The sequence below is a fragment of the Drosophila takahashii genome, chromosome 2R (assembly GCF_030179915.1).
Source record: "Drosophila takahashii strain IR98-3 E-12201 chromosome 2R, DtakHiC1v2, whole genome shotgun sequence".
NCBI lineage: Eukaryota > Metazoa > Arthropoda > Insecta > Diptera > Drosophilidae > Drosophila > Drosophila takahashii.
The window spans coordinates 330,759-350,673 of NC_091679.1; the positions used below are offsets into that span (position 1 = coordinate 330,759).

Here is a 19,915-nt window from a genome sequence, read left to right on the forward strand (position 1 = left end):
CACCCAATTGGGCCAGTTTTTGTTTCATTATAAAGTCAATAGATCAGAGCTTAACTTTGCCATACAGATCAATATGATTGGATAAGTAATGGCAGCGCAGCAGCTCGACAAAGATGAAAAATGTGTTTTTTGGTCCTCTGTAGGTCGGCTGTATGTATCGTAAAAACTCGAAATAAATCCGTTGAAAAATTATAATGGGTAAAAACTTAAAGTTTACATTCCACCGGACAAAACAAACCGAGTATGGCCCAAATTCATAAAAAATTGGATTTATGGTGGATTTTTAAAGTTCGGATTTTTCAACTTTTTTCGGTTGACAAAGTTAAAATTTTAGTTTTTTTTTTTTTTAGTGGTGATGGCAGCCGGGTCAAAAAATAGCTAAATCAGATATTTAAAAGCTAGAAAATTATAAAAATGAATTAAATTTTTAAAAATTCCTTAAAAAATATAAAATTGCTTGCGTTCTGACTGTGAGTATTTTTAATAAGTAATATCCATTTGAATAAATCATTCTTATGTAATAACCATACTTTCAAAAAAAGCATGCTTTTTTTAATAAGTACTGCAGTATCAAAAATCGAAAATAAGACTACGAATAAAAAAAGAGGATTGTGCTTGTGATTGTGTGTGATAATGAATAAAATTAAGGAATACAATTGCTTATGCGGTTATTCCACTACATTGTTCGGGTCATTCATTAGTGCAATTTTTTCTCAGCATATACAATTTTACGTAGGTGCGAGCAAGACAGATATATGTCGGCTGCAATAAGCAATCAATGAGCAAATTGTAAAAACCTATGGGCACTTTTGGTATTTTTTTTAGTATTGTAAAATGCCTCAATACGGTACTACCTGAACCGATGAGCAATGAGCAAAATTGAATCTAAAAAGTACAATTTTGCTCATTTATTAGAGCTACTGTGAAATGGGATCAATAATAAAAATTGATTTAATTTTTTTTGGTTGAATTGCCAAACCTTTTGCGTCTAATAAGGTGCTATAAACAAATATGAACAATACAAAAATTATTTTAGTGGCCTAATTACTCCGTTGCCAACTAAAAATAACTCGCATATTTCTATATAAAGACATAACTGCGTCTATAAATTTATATAAAATTGCCTTCCTAAAAATTAATGCCGGGTATGATAAAATTAAAAACAATTACAGATGTACTTTAAACAGCCCAAAACAATTTAAAAACTTGGTAAAAGTGTCTGATTTTTTGGCAACACACACTATTAATTTTACAGCCTTCAACCTTAATGATTTAACCAGTCAAAGTTATTTGAATTATAAAGTTTAAATTTAACGTCTAAATTTTAAGTGACCATGCCATCTTATCCAAACAAATCCCAAAAATAGCATATATATTTGTCCCTTTCTAAGCCTCCAATGAATGCTCTAATGAATGAGCCAAACAATGTAGTGGAATAACCGCATTAAATGGTCCAGACACTTTTTGCAATGTGTGTGTTAAATTTATTATGAGCAATACATTTCGACCCTTTGACAGTGAGGTAGAAGATCGATATTTCCTCTACTTTCGCATTAAAACAAATCTTAAGACTTGGACACCGAGGAGAATTTGCGAATATTTCCGCTTGACATTACTTAAATGGAGCGAAGGCAAACGGTATGTTTTTGTTTTCGATGCTTTTTTAAAAGGTCCATTATTGTATATGAGTCTCCACTCATTCGTATTGTGAACTTCTTGTAGCTGATGAAACATTGCAGTTATGTTATTGCAGTAGTAGTGGTTTTTATTATTTAGCTTGCAAGTTGCCATAGGCATCCCGACATACTACTTTTCTGGAAGGAGAGGAGTGGTGGTGCCTTGCCAGTCTAGCTCGTCCGCTATGCAGTTGCCAACGGTGTCCCGGTGACCCAAAACCCATAGAAGGCTCCATGGTAAACTGACTAGCCTTCTGCGATTGTCTACTATCGTTCGGGAGATTGTGTTTGTTGAGAAAATATATTTAATAGCCGCTTGGCTACAACTATACATATTTAGGTGTCTGTCCTGGCCGTTTATGTCCCTTAAACAGATGAGTGCATTATAGCGTGAACCTCCGCTTGAAAAGCACTGCAATGATAAGGAAGTCTGAATGACTTCCTGATTTTCAATTGTTAGGAGTATATGCCTCCGCCAAAGTGTTCATCTAGTTTGGAGCCTGGAGCCGTCTGTATATAAACATATTGCGTCCGTTGAGCCTGGTCGGCTCTGCTCCCATTTTCCCTATCTGGGATCAGAGCTTCAAATTGTGTATGACTGGCTTCCTTTCTTGTTTTCATTCATTCCAGTAGAATGGCTGCCGAATTGGCCCTTTCCATGCCTACCAAGCCCAGGGATGATCTAGGGAGGATCAAAATCGCATTAAGCGCTTCTTTTGGGGTAGTCCGATGGGTTCCTCTAATGCTCAAAGCCGCCATACGCTGTACTTTGTTTAATGGAGTCAAAATGCATTGTTGGTGTACAGCAGTCCACCACAAAGCCACCCCATGCAGTAGGATTTGTTTATCTTGGACGTTGATGCACTATGGTCAGTACAAACAAGTGGCCCTTACGACACCAAGCAAAGCTTGTTACGCGCGGAGCCCTAAACCGTTTTGGGCAAGTAAGCGGAATCGCGGACATGGAGAAAATACGATCTAACAATAGACAGTTTAAAATACACGCTTACAAAGAATTTATAAATTATTTGAAGACAGAAAATACATAAGTTTATTATAATTAGTAGCATTGGGGGTATCAAACAGTGTTTTTGGACAGACTCTAACATATTTTGGTAACAGCTAATTTGAGGAGACCATATACAAGAGCAATATTCCATAGACGGACGAACAAGAGAAACATACAAAAGCTTTGTTGTGTAAAGATCATCGAACTCCCTTGACCAACGTTTCATAAATGCAAGAAGACTTCTGGCTTTATTAGATATAGTAGATATATGGTCTTTAAAACTAAGTTTATGATCAAATAAAACGCCAAGATCCTGAACTGATAAAATTCGTTCAAGGGCGTTATTTCCAATAGAATAAGAAAACAGAGATGGATTACAACGATAAAAGGTCATAAAGATACATTTGGAATAGTTTAAATTTAACATATTAATCATGCACCACGTATACAAACAGTCAAGATCTAATTGAAGGTCATTAAATGAGCTTGGTAAACACATGGACAAACAAAGCTTGACATCATCTGCATACATTAATACGGTAGACGATTTTATAACATTATGTAGATCATTAATCATTAAGCCAAAGAGTAAAGGACCCAGGTGGCTACCCTGTGGCACTCCAGTAGTAACATTAATTATTTTGGAAATTCTATTGTTAAAACAGACCATTTGAGTTCTATTAGAATGGTAGGAAAGTATCCAGTCAAGTAGGTTTGGAGGAAACCCTAAACGGGACAATTTAAAAATAAGAAGTTTATGGTTCACAGAATCAAAAGCTTTAGAAAAATCAGTATAAATCACATCAGTTTGATGATGTGTCAGGAAGCCTTTAGTAATTAAAGATGTATATTCTAGTAGGTTTGTAGAAGTAGAGCGACGTCTAGTAAAGCCATGTTGACACGGAGAAATAATAGACCGGCAATGATGCTGCAACTGACAGGTAATAATTTTTTCGAAAAGTTTAGGAATTGCACTGAGTTTTGCAATACCACGATAATTTGAGATATCTGACTTGTTCCCTTTTTTAAACAATGGAACAATAAACGATTCCTTCCATATGGATGGAAATCTTCCTTGACTTAGCGACAAATTAAATATTAATGTTAAGGGAAAAGCTAAATAGGACGAACAATTCCTCAGTATACAACTTGGTATTTTGTCAGGACCCGGTGAAAAAGAGAGCTTAAGATTAAGATTTCCGCTTAGAATTGACGAAAGAATAAAAAAGTTTAGGATTACTTTTGAAATCACGCTTACAACGAGACAGGTAATTTTGATAACAGTTAGAATTGTGCTGGACAAATTCCAACTTAGCAGAACTATATTTGGCCCAGTCCGTCAGCAAGACTGATATTTTGAACCGTTTAAAAAGTCTGTTTTTTTATTTTTTAGATAGAATAGTTGACGAGTAAGCCATGGAGAGCTATACAAATTCTTCAAGGAGGAAAGAGGAACATTTACATCAAATAGACGATAAAGGACTTTATAAAAATACCCAACTGCATCATCAACAGGAAGGTCAACAAGATAGGACCAATTAATTGTCGATAAAGATTCAACTAGTTTAGCATAGTCAGTCTTTTTAAAACACAAACTAGGATGTACGTTTATTGCAGTCCTGGGAGCATTAAAAAATTTATTTATACAGAGCTGAAGGGTAGGATGATGATAATCTTCAGGTAGAGATAGTGGCGGAATTCGACTAACTTCAACATCGATACCATCAAAGACGAAGATTAAGTCAAGGAGACGACCAATCAACAAGACCATCAACAAAGTCATGTTGCATCCTAGTAATCATTGCCAATGAGTCATTACTCTCAAACCAAGAAATATCGGGAAGATTAAAGTCACCGAGCACAATGAGTTGGTCAGTTTCAGCAAGCAACAAGGAGATAGACTGTATGGCAGACAGGTGCAATATATACACGTTAAATTCGGAGTTAGGGGGTATATAGGAGCAAGTTAAAAAAATTTTATTTTTTGGGAAAGATAATTTTACACAAATAAATTCAATACCTGATGAACCAGAAATATCAACAAGCTCGGAAGTGAAATCGGATTTGACTCCAATAAGAACGCCTCCACCTCGACGGGTATGACGATCATTCCGATAAACAAAAAAGTTATTTGACAAAATCTCACTATCGTGTACAGATGGGTTAAGCCAGGTCTCAGTGAATACAATAACATTGGCTTCAAAAATTGAGCTGTTTTTATAAAGCGTTGAGAGTTTACTAAGAAGCCCCCGTACATTTTGATAGTGGATTATGAAATTTAGTTTTTTGAATTTGAAGCAGAGCTGGGCTCCGACAAGGAAGTGATGGGACGCGAACTATTTTTTTTATATATTCGTGAACAATTATATTAGCAGGCCAAAAATTTGGGTCAAGAAGTTTGGAGAACAGTTCATCCGGAACAAGTATTTTAAATAAAGAATAATCTCTTATTTGTTTAAAATTAAATTTAGTGATGTCGATACCTTTTTGATTGGGAAGAGAGAGTTTCGAGACAATATGATGCATCACATCGTTGACTGTGAGTGCTGCATTCAATCTTGACACAAAAATAGACTTCCTAAATACCATGAGAGTGAGTGGTACCGGAGAAGAGGGAGCTGGGCTATTACTGTTCTTCCTAGGGATCATGCTAGAAAGTGGAACAGGAGGAGGTACAAGGGTATTATCTAGGGGCAGTACGAGGTGCGGCGGAGCCCCCGAAGTGGCAACAGCCGGCGACCGGTTAGTAGGCCCTAAAGACTCAGGCGAAGCTACGTTCAGCGAATCTGGCCGAGATTGCATCCTGACATCGGTCGTTGATGATTCGCTCCCATTGGGATCCTCCTCATCGCATGACATATAGCTTGCTGTGGGGCTGGGAAGAGAGAGCTTGCTCAAGAGATCTGGAACATGTAGAGAAATATTAGGCAGTGTAGGATTACGATTTATATTTAAAGATTATTGATTAAGAAGGATACGACCTTTAAAGTTTGAGTCGAGAACATTAAACCGACTTAGGGCCGGTTTCTCGAGTGCCGGCTAACATTTCTCAAACAGATAAAGTCCCTCCTAAGGCATTTTGGCTTTCTCGAGCATAAATGTGAGAGCTAACTTTGACAGGGACTCGGAGTCCCTGTTAAGCGTTTTCGACTCGATAGAATGACAGCTGATTTCCCAAAGCCAACTATGAAGAAGAAACGAAATCACAGCTGACTTTTCCTTTGAATTATACCCAAACAGCTGATGAAATAATCGAAGCACGCCATTTTTTGCGCTTCACAGCACAATTCTGTGCGTTAACAGCACTCTGTAATTGTTTCTCGTTCAGATAAATTAAAGCAGTCGAGAAAGCGGTTTTGCTTTTACGAACAGTTTATCTGGTATTTAAGTTTTTCGAACAGATAGCTATCAGGGACTCGAGAAACCGGCCCTTAATAAGTCCGTAAATCCAGCACGTAAGGCCTGGAACTCAAGCTCCATTTGCCTCATAAATGATCTAATATCAATTTTGATATGTAGGCATGTATGGCACGTCCAGCCCAGGTCGGCATTAGACCTAGTACGATCCGCAATTTGGGCCGCACTATGCCCAAAGTCAACACACTTAGCGTGCGCAATGTTCTCACATAACCAGCAATTAACAATCGGCTGACGTGAAGTGATTTTGCCAGTAAATTGGCAACCAACAACACAGCAAGCAGACATTGTTACAAGTTAAAGTAAGATAAAAAATGTAGAATGTAGAGAAATGTAAACAGAAAGCTTTAGTTGAGTGCCAACAAACAGCTGTGTGGCTATGAGGCGTCGAGGAAAGAAAGAGCGCGATAAGACCAAATCAGCAAAGAACCGTTAACTCGAAAATGAGAGCCGGTGACTGAAGTTGGGAGATAAGCAGAACAAACGGTGCAACAATGTAAATAAAAAACAACAACAATGCACAATGCACTCGCGTCGTTAACTATTTTTCAATATCTTTATAAAGGCGATGGTTTTAACACAAATCACTAATTTGCATTCAAACGGCGGGCTCAACCGAGTTGAGAATGAAAACTTAGGGAATATAAAAAATCGAAAATTTCGACACTAAGCGAATAAATGTGGGAGCGAATGTAAAACACGTCCGTATACAACAGAGAGAGAATGACTAACGCTGTGTATATGCATTATGGAATCGGAAACTGACACTCAAATGAAATAACCCAAGAGAATTCTTCAAAATCGCCAAATAGGCAGACAATAAGATCATCAACGGGGAAGGCAAAATCCTACTTAGGGATTACAAGAAGGAATCAGGGGTCAGAGAAGCTCGTGAAGAAACTTCTGCTTCAGCTAGACTCCGGAAGCTTTTTTCGAATTAACATACCTAACGGAGCGCCGGTTTCTTGAGTGCCGGCTAACATTTCTCGAACAGATAAAGTCCCTGCTAAGGCATTTTGGCTTTCTCAAGCATCAATGTGAGAGCTAACTTTGACAGGGACTCGGAGTCCCAAAGCCAACTAAGAAGAAGAAACGAAATCACAGCTGACTTTGCCTTTGAATTATACCCAAACAGCTGATGAAATAATCGAAGCACGCCATTTTCTGCGCTTTACAGCACAATTCTGTGCGTTAACAGCAGCCTGAAATTGTTTCTCGTTCAGATAAATTAATGCAGTCGAGAAAGCGGATTTGCTTTTACAGTTTATCAGGTCTTTAAGTTTTTTTTACAGCTAGCTATCAGGCAGCAATCGCACATCCCAGGATATCCAGGATGTCCTAGACGCCAGCATGCAGCAGGACATAGCAACTGGTGTCTTCACACCCCCAAACGATCTGATAATACCTACGAAAATAAACTGAGTCCTTTGTGAGCTATAAGGCACTAGGACAAGATGGAATATGGCTATATAAAATATACTCGGCATTTTTAAGCACGGGAAGTAACCCAATCTAATGGAGGACCACTCGGAGCGGGAAAGTGCATTCACGCAAGCACAAGGATTACAGGCCGATAAGCCTTCCTGCTTCATATTAAAAAACAATAAAAAGCTGCTGGATCTACACATCAGGAATGATGACTCATGTCTTCCAACCAGCACGCCTACATCGTAGGGAAATCTGTGGAAACGGCACTACACTTGCTAGTAGACATTTGAGAGAGCCCTACACATAATGGAATATGCGCTTGGAGTAGTGGTAGTTATATCCGGAGCATTCAACAATGTCAAAACGGATGCTATAAGCCTCTGGATAAGAAACCTTCTAAGCTGTTGGCTAGTACATTTAGAGAGGGGCACTGCTTTTATGCACACAGACACACATTACAAGGTGGGGTCCTCTTCAATTGAATTTGGTAGTCAACGACTTAAGAGGAGAGCCCCAAAAATAATAGCTTATGCGGACGACATAGGCATAATTATTACGGAAGTTTGTCCATCGACCCTCAGCTCCATAATGGAATAAGCACTCATGAAGATATGTGAGTGCTCGGAAAAGATGGGACTTAGTATCAATGCGGACAAGACGGACCTCATTCTCTTTAATAAAAGATACAAGGTACCGAAATGGACCGCCCCGAAACTTGGCGCAACCAGACTGACCACATAAACACAAGTCAAATATCTCGGCACAGTACTGGACTGCGAGCTGGCATGGAGACCAAATGTAGTGGATAGATCGAAAAAGGCCATCGTGGAGCCTGTCACCTACTCTGATGCACTGGATCTACATCGCGGCGGTGCGTCCGACTAAGCCACTGAAAATAATACTTAAACCGAGCTTATGGAGAGATCTCAGCGGTAGGCATTGGTCTGCATAACGGGGGCGCTAAGATCAACCCCAACTAAAGCTCTTGAAACGATCCTCTGTAGCTACCTAATGCATATTCACGCTCAACTGACTGCAGGAAAGGCAGCACAACGTCTAGTTGCATCAGGTACATGACGACGCAAAACTTTGGGCATAGTTTGATTGGCCGAAGCATGATAAACAAATCGAACTATATGACATCCAGAATTTGTCCGGAGTTTAAAACAACGTCGTTCATTGGCCCAGACGACTGGAAAACGGTTCGGGACCAGATTTAACACCTCAATATATAAACAGGCGGCTCCACAATAGAAAATGGAGTAAGAGCGGGCTTATACTGTACGGCGACTGCAGCATATTCCAGGCGGAAGTTTTTGCCATACGGAAAACTGCATAAGTGGCTCAAAATATAAACCGACCACACGATGTGGTCAACTTTATCGTGGACAGTCAAGCGGCGATAGGATCAACGGTCAGTTCCAAAAATGTGATGACTAGAAGAGAGGCACTAGATAGCCTTAGCATCACAAAGTTAATGAGGATCTATTGGGTTCGAAGCAGCCACGGCATCGATGGCGGCGAGACAGCTGATGTTCTTGCAAAGGAGGGCGTAAAGCTGACGAACGACAGAACGGAGAAGTTGCCTGTTTCTCTTTGAACGTTAAGTATTACTTTTAACTGCAAGAGTATTTATGCCAAAGTTACCTTTACCTCTAGTTTTTATTATTTTTTTTATTACAATTTTTTAGCGAAGACCTTAAATTCCTCGACTTTATTTTAATTATCAATTGCTTTTGGCATGCCAAAATATGTTTAAAAAAAGTGGTTTCGAGAAAAACGCGTTTGAAAGTTTAGGTTCTCACTTGAGCGCTCTTTGGCGCATTCCCTCTCAGCGTTATAATTTCCAAACGACAATGTATTTTTAAACACGTTTAAACCACGTATGTTATAGATGTATGTTATAAGCTAAAAAAATTGTTTCTTTATTTTATAACAAAAACCAGAAAGATCGCTATAGTCGGGTTGGTGTCCGGACTATCTTATACCCGTCACTCAGCTAAAGGGAGTGCGAGGGAGATGGAATATAGTTGGAATATCGATTCGGCTAGTGACCCTGATGAAGAATATATTTACTTTATGGGGTCGGAAACGCTTTCTTCTAGCTGTTACATACTTTTGCACGAATACAATATACCCTTTTACTCTAAGAGTAACGGGTATATCGAGGGGGCACATCGATAAATTAACTATTCTTTGCTCACAAGAACCCAACACATGGCTTGGACTCCAAGGGTGCAACTTTGGACTGCCGGAGCTAAAAAATATTAAGTAGCTTTGTTTTACCACTCAAAATTATTGTCCAACCGAGTCTAAGTTTGGCTTTAAGAGATTTCTAATTAAAACAAAATCTATTTTTTCATATTTAGTAAAATGCAAGATTCAAGGGGCTCGTACTCTGTACCGCAAGATGGAATACCTACTAGACCAGTTTTCCGATCCTGGTGTTTCATTGGTAAGATAAGCAATTTTTAAATTTAATTTACATCACTGTGTGTGTACGTGTGTGCAGTGTACGACTGTTATGCATTGACTAGTGCACTAATTATAAGGTTATTGTTTGCAATATTGATGCCTCTCAACAGAATTGGAGAATACACCGTAAGCTAAGCTTGTAAATGAATATTAAACCGCTACAAAATCTGCCGTGCTTTAAGAAATTTAAGTCAATCAGTTTTAGCCTATATAAATATGGTGGTAAGTGCCGTTCAGGACCCCAAAAAAGGTTGCGCAAAGCAAATATTAAAAATTGTTTTTGAACTGATTTTATTAAATTCTGTTGGTATACATATTGTGGATTCCATACCTCAGAACAGTACTCCATAATTGGGCGAACTACGCTCACGTATAGCTTTTTTATTATACCCTTGCAGAGGGTATTATGATTTCAGTCAGAAGTTTGCAACGCAGTGAAGGAGACGTTTCCGAACCCATAATATCCCATAATAACCCATATATATATTCTTGATCAGCATCACAAGACGAGTCGATCTAGCCATGTCCGTCTGTCCGTCTGTCTGTTTGTCCGTCTGTCTGTCCGTCTGTCTGTTTCTACGCAAACTAGTCTCTCAGTTTTTGAGCTATCGGGATGCTACTTTCCCAAAAGTCTTCTTTCTTTTGCAGGTAGTATATATGTCGGAACCGACCGGATCGGACAACTATATCTTATAGCTCCCATAGGAACGATCGGAAAAAAAAACTTTAAAAAATTCTAGCTTCGGTGTTTTTTTAAGTATTACCTTCTACTCTTGGGAATATTATTTTTTATATATTTCTGAATTTCGAATTAAATATTTTAAAAATCGGATCACTATATCATATAGCTGCCATAGGAACGGTCAAAAAATTAAATGGAAATTAATAGGAAAACAAATTATATCTTTGTTGATTTTTATTACATTCTCTTCTACTCTGGGATATGACTATTTTTAAATATTTCCGAATTTCGATTTTAAATTTAATTCCCATAGGAACGATCGGAAAAAAAACTTTAAAAAATTCTAGCTTCGGTGTTTTTTCAAGTATTACCTTCTACTCTTGGGAATATTATTTTTTATATATTTCTGAATTTCGAATTAAATATTTTAAAAATCGGATCACTATATCATATAGCTGCCATAGGAACGGTCGAAAAATTAAATGGAAATTAATAGGAAAACAAATTATATCTTTGTTGATTTTTATTACATTCTCTTCTACTCTGGGATATGACTATTTTTAAATATTTCCGAATTTCGATTTTAAATTTAAAAAGATCGAATTACTATATCATATAGCTGCCATAGAAACGATCGAAAAATTAATATAAAATAATAGGAAAGGGCATAGGGGAACAAGCCTGGGAAAACTGCCCCAGGCGATATTGCAAAATTTTAGATGAGGATTGGTAGATAGGAACCTAATCGATAAGAATTCCAATTTTCAAATATTTCGATCCGCTGGTTTACGAGTAATCTGCCGCAACTAAAGAGCATATCACTTGATGTATCTTCCCTTCGGTGGTTCTTGAAAAAACTTTTTTGATGCCAATAATTTTTGTGTTAACCTTCAAGAATGTCAGCCAATCTTTGGATTTTTACCATTCTTATAAGGCTCATTCCACGTGAAACGTGACAGGCCAATTTGGGTCAAATCTCAGAATCAATCGAAACTTTTTTTTTCGATAGAGGATTGAAATATAAGGATCGGTTTTTATTTTTTTTTTTAACTCTTACCGTTTATTTAAAAAAAAAATTTTCTAATTAAGCTCCGATTTTTCAGTTATGCATCACTTGAGACTCGTTTGAGTTATTTCAATATTTGGTATGCAACTTTGTGGGATATGTTCATGTCTTTCAGAAAAATAATTTAAAAAATTTTTAATTTTAAAATTAAGTATTTTTTAAGAGATTTTAAATTTAAAAAAATTCTGTACGCCGGAATACACTCGGTTTCCGAATAAAAAAATTATCCTCATATTGCTTCATCAATTCTTCACGAAGTGGTAAAATAAAATTTTTGTATTTGCAAGACCTACTAGTAAAGACAACGATTTTAGTTTAGCAACTTTGCATCATGCAACAACAGCGCAACGTGTAAGAAAGGGAAAGCACTATTGCTGCTCTCCCGTGTTCGTATTGCTGTTCTCTTCTTACACGTTGCGCTGTTGTTGCTTGATGCAAAGTTGCTAAACTAAAATCGTTGTCTTTACTAGTAGGTCTTGCAAATACAAAAATTTTATTTTACCACTTCGTGAAGAATTGATGAAGCAATATGAGGATAATTTTTTTATTCGGAAACCGCGTGTATTCCGGCGTACAGAATTTTTTAAATTTAAATTCTCTTAAAAAATACTTAATTTTAAAATTAAAAATTTTTTAAATTATTTTTCTGAAAGACATGAACATATCCCACAAAGTTGCATACCAAATATTGAAATAACTCAAACGAGTCTCAAGTGATGCATAAATAAAAAATCTGAGCCTAATTGGAAAATTATTTTTTTTAAATAAACGGTAAGAGTTAAAAAAAAAACAAGAGAGAACGCTATAGTCGGGTTCGTGTCCCGACTATCTAATACCCGTTACTCAGCTAAAGGGAGTTGGTGGGGGTTGGTGTCCCGACTAATAATCGTAACTCAGCTAAAGGGAGTGCGAGGGAGATAGATATAGAAATTTTGATTGCGTATAACTTTTTAATAAATGGTCCGATTTGAAAATTGTCTTCTACATTTCGATAGGTATAAATATGCACAACAAAATTGCATTTATACTTCTTGGAAATCTTAAAAGGTGTGGGCGCCAGACACATTTTAAAATCGTTAGTGGGCGATTGTGGGCGTTAGAGGGGGCGTGGCACTCGGCTAAAATAAACTTGCGCTGCGTAGGAAGCCCAAGAATATGCGTGGAAAATCTCAACCTTCTAGCTTTTGTAGTTCCCGAGATCTCAGCGTTCATACAGACAGACAGACGGACAGACGGACAGACGGACATGGCTAGATCGACTCGGCTAGTGATCCTGATCAAGAATATATATAGTTTATAGGGTCGGAAACGCTTCCTTCTACCTGTTACATACTTTTGCACGAATCTAATATACCCTTTTACTCTACGAGTAACGGGTATAAAAATAAAAACCGATCCTTATATTTCAATCCTCTATCGAAAAAAAAAGTTTCGATTGATTCTGAGATTTGACCCAAATTGGCCTGTCACGTTTCACGTGGAATGAGCCATAAGCTACCAAAAATCGCGATTCAAATTTTCAAAAAATTGGTTCAAGACTTTCCAAGTTTGTAAGTCCTATAACCATCTACTTCACGAAGTGGTAAAATAAAATTTTTGTATTTGCAAGACCTACTAGTAAAGACAACGATTTTAGTTTAGCAACTTTGCATCATGCAACAACAGCGCAACGTGTAAGAAAGGGAAAGCACTATTGCTGCTCTCCCGTGTTCGTATTGCTGTTCTCTTCTTACACGTTGCGCTGTTGTTGCTTGATGCAAAGTTGCTAAACTAAAATCGTTGTCTTTACTAGTAGGTCTTGCAAATACAAAAATTTTATTTTACCACTTCGTGAAGAATTGATGAAGCAATATGAGGATAATTTTTTTATTCGGAAACCGCGTGTATTCCGGCGTACAGAATTTTTTAATTTTAAATTCTCTTAAAAAATACTTAATTTAAAAATTAAAAATTTTTTAAATTATTTTTCTGAAAGACATGAACATATCCCACAAAGTTGCATACCAAATATTGAAATACCTCAAACGAGTCTCAAGTGATGCATAACTGAAAAATCGGAGCTTAATTGGAAAATTATTTTTTTTAAATAAACGGTAAGAGTTAAAAAAAAAACAAGAGAGAACGCTATAGTCGGGTTCGTGTCCCGACTATCTAATACCCGTTACTCAGCTAAAGGGAGTTGGTGGGGGTTGGTGTCCCGACTAATAATCGTAACTCAGCTAAAGGGAGTGCGAGGGAGATAGATATAGAAATTTTGATTGCGTATAACTTTTTAATAAATGGTCCGATTTGAAAATTGTCTTCTACATTTCGATAGGTATAAATATGCACAACAAAATTGCATTTATACTTCTTGGAAATCTTAAAAGGTGTGGGCGCCAGACACATTTTAAAATCGTTAGTGGGCGATTGTGGGCGTTAGAGGGGGCGTGGCACTCGCGCTGCGTAGGAAGCCCAAGAATATGCGTGGAAAATCTCAACCTTCCAGCTTTTGTAGTTCCCGAGATCTCAGCGTTCATACAGACAGACAGACGGACAGACGGACAGACGGACATGGCTAGATCGACTCGGCTAGTGATCCTGATCAAGAATATATATAGTTTATAGGGTCGGAAACGCTTCCTTCTACCTGTTACATACTTTTGCACGAATCTAATATACCCTTTTACTCTACGAGTAACGGGTATAAAAATAAAAACCGATCCTTATATTTCAATCCTCTATCGAAAAAAAAAGTTTCGATTGATTCTGAGATTTGACCCAAATTGGCCTGTCACGTTTCACGTGGAATGAGCCATAAGCTACCAAAAATCGCGATTCAAATTTTCAAAAAATTGGTTCAAGACTTTCCAAGTTTGTAAGTCCTATAACCATCTACTTCATATAAAATATTCATAATTTTTCGAGTGGTGCAACAGTGTTAAACAAACAAAAAAATGAAGAATTTATTTCTGGAAGGGTAGGAATGGAGTCAATAAAATATATTTGGCTTGTAAATAGTTAGTTCTTAGACCAGAATTATTATCAAAGAGTAAAGTTTTTAATATTATGGGTGAATAGTGGTCCGAATTATAAAATGTTTGGCATGTATTTGCTTGTAATTGATTTAATAGGGACCCAGTCCCAGTCTAGTCCCCACAGCTTCGAATTTCATATCCTCCCTGGACAGAGATTTCATAAGAAATCCTTTGAGCATGGATGACCAACAAATACTTTATTTATGTGATTCTAAAGAATTCGCGGTCCAAAGAGGATTATTTAATATGCGAGATTTCGGCACCGTTGTTATTGCGCGAATTTGTTAACAATTTGTTATCGTGTTTCGCATATTAAAGCTTTCAAATTACTATCTTGCTTTTTAGAATAACGATGGTATCGAAAGGATCGCAAACTAAATAATCCTCTTTGAACCGCGATTTCTTTAGAATCACATAAATAAAGTATTTGTTGGTCATCCATGCTCAAAGGATTTCTTATGAAATCTCTGTCCAGGGAGGATATGAAATTCGAAGCTGTGGGGACTAGACTGGGACTGGGTCCCTATTAAATCAATTACAAGCAAATATATGCCAAACATTTTATAATTCGGACCACTTTTCACCCATAATATTAAAAACTTTACTCTTTGATAATAATTCTGGTCTAAGAACTAACTATTTACAAGCCAAATATATTTTATTGACTCCATTCCTACCCTTCTAGAAATAAATTCTTCATTTTTTTGTTTGTTTAACACTGTTGCACCACTCGAAAAATTATGAATATTTTATATGAAGTAGATGGTTATAGGACTCACAAACTGTAAAAAACTGGCGGTGTTGTCAGACTTGGAAAGTCTTGAACCAATTTTTTGAAAATTTGAATCACGATTTTTGGTAGCTTATAAGAATGGTAAAAATCCAAAGATTGGCTGACATTCTTGAAGGTTAAATCAATAATTATTGGCATCAAAAAAGTTTTTTCAAGAACCACAGAAGGGAAAATACATCAAGTGATATGTTCTTTAGTTGCGGCAGATTACTCGTAAACCAGCGGATCAAAATATTTGGAAATTGGAATTCTTATCGATTAGGTTCCTATCTACCAATCCTCATCTAAAATTTTGCAATATCGCCTGGGGCAGTTTTCCCAGGCTTGTTCCCCTATGCCCTTTAACATTTTTGCGGTTTTGTAAATTAATAGGAATAATCTGCAAGGGTATATAAGCTTCGGCTTGCCGAAGCTAGCTTCCTTTCTTGTTTAGTTGTATACGGATCGTTTAACTATTTTGCCCAACGTTTAAAAAAGCTTTACTGACTGTAACAGAAATATGGCTGTTAAAACAAAGTTTTTGATCGAACAACACACCAAGATCATACATTTTCTCTACACGCTCCAATAAGGAGTTTCCAAGAGTGTACGAGACAGTGTGGGCAGTAGTGCGAGAAACCGACATTGTTTTTAGTGATAACAAGTTTGTTGAAGCCCAAGTCTGGAATTTATTAAGGTCAGACTGAATAAGTTGGAAGTGGAATTAAGTTGCAAAACGACATACAGATTTTGATGATAAAAGTGGTGCAGTGGTGCATCACCTGTGGGAGGTCCCAGGTACAAGGTAGTCTTGTGGAACGCCTGAAGTAAGATTGACTATGGTATATACTTCATTTTTGAACAATAACGTTGAGCAGGGACCGAAAATAACTGTTATTGTAAATTTTTCATACAAAAAAATCACGCACTTAGAAGGGTCCTAAAAATTTTTTAAATACACCACAATTTTTATTAGACATTGTAGTTTACAAATCCGTAATGATTTTTATTTTTGGATTTTTATAATAAAACTCAAAAAATAACTGTTATTTTTTGATTTTTATGAATAACAGTTATTCCCTTGACATTTTTGAAAAAATGATATAATTAAAAAAAACATGATACCCGTGCTTTATATAACTTACTAAAAATTTGTTAAAAAAGGCAACCGCGCATATTTTATACCTATATTTTTTTAAAATTTTTTTTACCCACAAAATCGCCATAAATCAAGTTTGAGTTTTATTTTTGATCACGACGAATAACTGTTATTTGTCAACTTTTATTATAAAACTTAAAAAATAACAGTTATTCTTTGAGTTTTACTTTACAAATCAGAAAATAACTGATAAAGTGTGATTTTTAAAATAAATAGTTACGTTTCCTGACGTTGAGATCTTTTCGACAAGTATGATGAAATTTAATCAAGTAAGTAGGGAAGAAATCCGATAAGAGATAATTTGTAAAGAAGTAGGGAGTGGTTAACCGAATCGAACGCCTTACTGAAATCGGTAGCTATGACGTCTGTTTGTTTCATCTGTAGAAAACTGCAATAAATTAGAGACAAAAATTCGAGAAGATTCGTAGAAGTAGAACGTTTTTTAACCAATCCGTGCCGTTAATGTGAGGCAAAGCGTATGGATAACTTTTCGATGTATTATAGAAGAGTGTGTAGATTAAAGGTAATATGAAAAGATTCTGAAAGTTTACCCAAATGGAGACGAGGGGAAAATATGTTAGATTTCTTTTACAGTTTTAAGTGTAACGAACTGCTTTTGTATGTCTGCTCGCTACGAGATTCGTGCGGCTAGCTCAGAGAAGTTGTGTGTTCTCTCCACCAAATGTATATACCAGTAGATCAGTGAGAAAGCACAGAATTCACGGGTTCGAATTGGGTTTATTGCAGGTGTGATTACAGCGGGCTTGATGACTCGATTGGCCTAGGTATCGCCACTCGTGGTTCTCGGTGTCTTCTGGTGATGTTCGTCTCTGCACGTCGGTTTGCGCCTCGGTAGTGCCGTTGACTCAGTGACTCCGTTGACCGTCGTTGACTCCGTGCTCCGGTCCTGCAGCTCCCTGTAGCTCCTTGTAGGTGCTCGGCGATGCTCGTCTCTGCGTGGGCTCGACGACTACTCGCACCGTTGTCAGACTAGGTTGAACAGGGGCTGCGCTCTACAGGACACCGCCTATAGACGCACAGCCGCCTGTCCCTGGCTCTGTCCCGGACGGTCCCACTAGGGTCTTGCTCGGATCCCGCTGACAGTCGAGGTGGTCACCAGGAAGCTGCCTAGTGCTTCACCTTACTTTTACGCCTAGTGTAAAACCACCCTGGCCTCTCCCGCTAGCTCGTTCGTGACGTTTCCGCGTAGCTCGATGTCCGTTGCTCTGCTCCTGGACGTGCTGGTTGTGAGGTTGGACGTAGCGTGGCTTCTGGTACTTGGGGTTACGGATACACGCCGGTCTCGGGGTCTCACTCTCGCTCTGCCAGAGAAGTCTCCACTGTCTTTCTTTCTCGGCACCCTTGTTTTCTCGACTCTCACTCTCCAAACTCTCCACTAGAGTCCTCTTTCTCCAACTTGATGTCTCCACTCTCTCACTCTCCAACCTCTTATTCTCCACTTTCTCTTCGCCGCGCCGCGATCCGTTATTCTTGCTGCTGTTATTTGTGGTGAGTTATTAAACTCCTCACATTCCCCCCTTAGGTTAGGTTAGGTTAGGTTAGGACGGCTGCTAGACTATAGCCTGGCACACTTAGACCTCTGTGGGTCCATTGTGGTACCGTATGATCTCTATTTTTGGGTCCCCTATCCGTTAAGGGTCAGCCTGTAGGTTGGTCGATCAGCAAGTCCCCCATCCGGAGGATTTAATAAAAGAGCTTAGACTCTTCAGATTAATCTGCGAAATTTCGGTCAGGTCATTTATGAAAGGATATCCTAAGTGTTTCAGTCTAAGCCTGCATAGGGCTGGGCATGAACAGAGTAGGTGTTCCACCGTTTCCTCTTCTTCCTCATCCCTGCAGCTTCTACAGAAGTCATTTTTAGGGGCTTTTAGCCTGCCGGCGTGTGCGCCAACGAGCCAGTGGCCTGTCAGTACTCGAATTAGCATGCCACACTCTGTGCGGCTGAAATTCAGTAGTTCTGATGTTTTCTTATTGTTTATTGCAGGCCATGTCTGGTGAGAGATTCGGCACTGCGGTGTGTTTTGCCAATTGGTGTTGGCTAATTTGCAGAAATGGTTTTTAATAATTAGCTTACAGGTAGCCAAAGGCATGCCAACATTCTCCTTTCCTGGAAGGAGAGGTATGGTGGTGCCTTGCCTGGCTAGCTCGTCTGCTATACAGTTGCCTACGATATCCCGGTGACCCGGAACCCATATAAGGCTGACAGTAAACTGACTAGCCATCTCGTGGAGAGATTTGCGACAGTCTGCTATTGTTCGGGAGTTTGTATTCGTCGAGTATATTGATTTAATAGCCGCTTGGCTATCACTATATATGTTTATGTGCCTGTTCTGGGTGTTTAAGCCCCTTAAACAGACGAGTGCTTCCATTATAGCATACACTTCCGCTTGGAAGACACTGCAGTGGTCGGGAAGTCTGAATGACTGCCTGATCTCTAATTGCTCGGAGTATATGCCTCCACCTACGTGTCCGTCGAGTTTGGAGCCGTCTGTATATATACAGATTGCGTCAATTGAGCCCGGTCGGCCCCGATCCCATGCTTCCCTACCTGGGATCATAGCTTCGAAGGGCGTGTGTCTGTATTCACGGGTTTTACATAGATCCGTTTTTGGCGGGATCAAATTGTCATGCTGAAGAATCTTAGCGTGACCATACAGTTGGGATTTCCATTGCCCCGTATCCCTTAGTCGAATGGCTGCCGATTTCGCCCTTTCCATGCCTGATAAGTCCAGGCTCTGGAGGTTCAAGATCGCATTCAGCGCTTCGTTTGGGGTAGTTCGAAGGGCTCCACTAATACACAAAGCCGCCATGCGCTGTACTTTGTTAAGTGGAGTTATGATACATTGTTTGTGTAGAGCGGTCCACCACAGAGTCACTCCATATAGTAGGATTGGCTTGACTACCGCTGTGTATATCCAATTGACGATTTTAGGGGACATACCCCATCTAAGCCCGATTGCTTTTTTACAAGAGTAAAGTGCAATGGTCGCTTTCTTGGTTCTCTCTTGGTTGTTTAAGCCCCATTTAAGACGCTTATCTAATACTAACCCGAAGTATCTTGCGTGATCGCTAAAAGAGAGATTACAGTTGTTTAAAGTGGGTGGGTTGAGTTTTGGGATTTTGTATCTATTTGTGAAAAGGACTAGTTCCGTTTTTGAGGGATTTACCCCAAGTCCGTTTTTTGTAGTCCATT

General features: G+C 38.4%; 2 protein-coding genes across 11 annotated transcripts in view; one reads left to right on the forward strand and one right to left on the reverse strand.

The window, feature by feature from the left end:
- MFS17 (Major Facilitator Superfamily Transporter 17) overlaps nucleotides 1-19,915 on the forward strand; it is a 327,725-nt gene that overhangs the window by 104,724 nt on the left and 203,086 nt on the right. For 8 of the 10 annotated variants that reach the window (XR_011417823.1, XR_011417822.1, XM_070212619.1 and 5 more), the window contains exon 3: nucleotides 9,900-9,985. Coding sequence is in view for 6 of the 10 variants with exons in the window: in XM_070212619.1 (XP_070068720.1) it covers nucleotides 9,904-9,985 (82 nt within the window). In the remaining 4 variants the exon portion in view is untranslated. Of the gene's footprint in view, nucleotides 1-9,893; nucleotides 9,986-19,915 lie in introns of those variants that run through there. The other 2 variants (XM_070212620.1, XM_070212621.1) reach the window with 1 other exon arrangement.
- Nucleotides 1-19,915, reverse strand: part of LOC138912303 (uncharacterized) — a 122,206-nt gene that overhangs the window by 69,531 nt on the left and 32,760 nt on the right. The gene's annotated exons all lie outside the window — the stretch shown is intronic.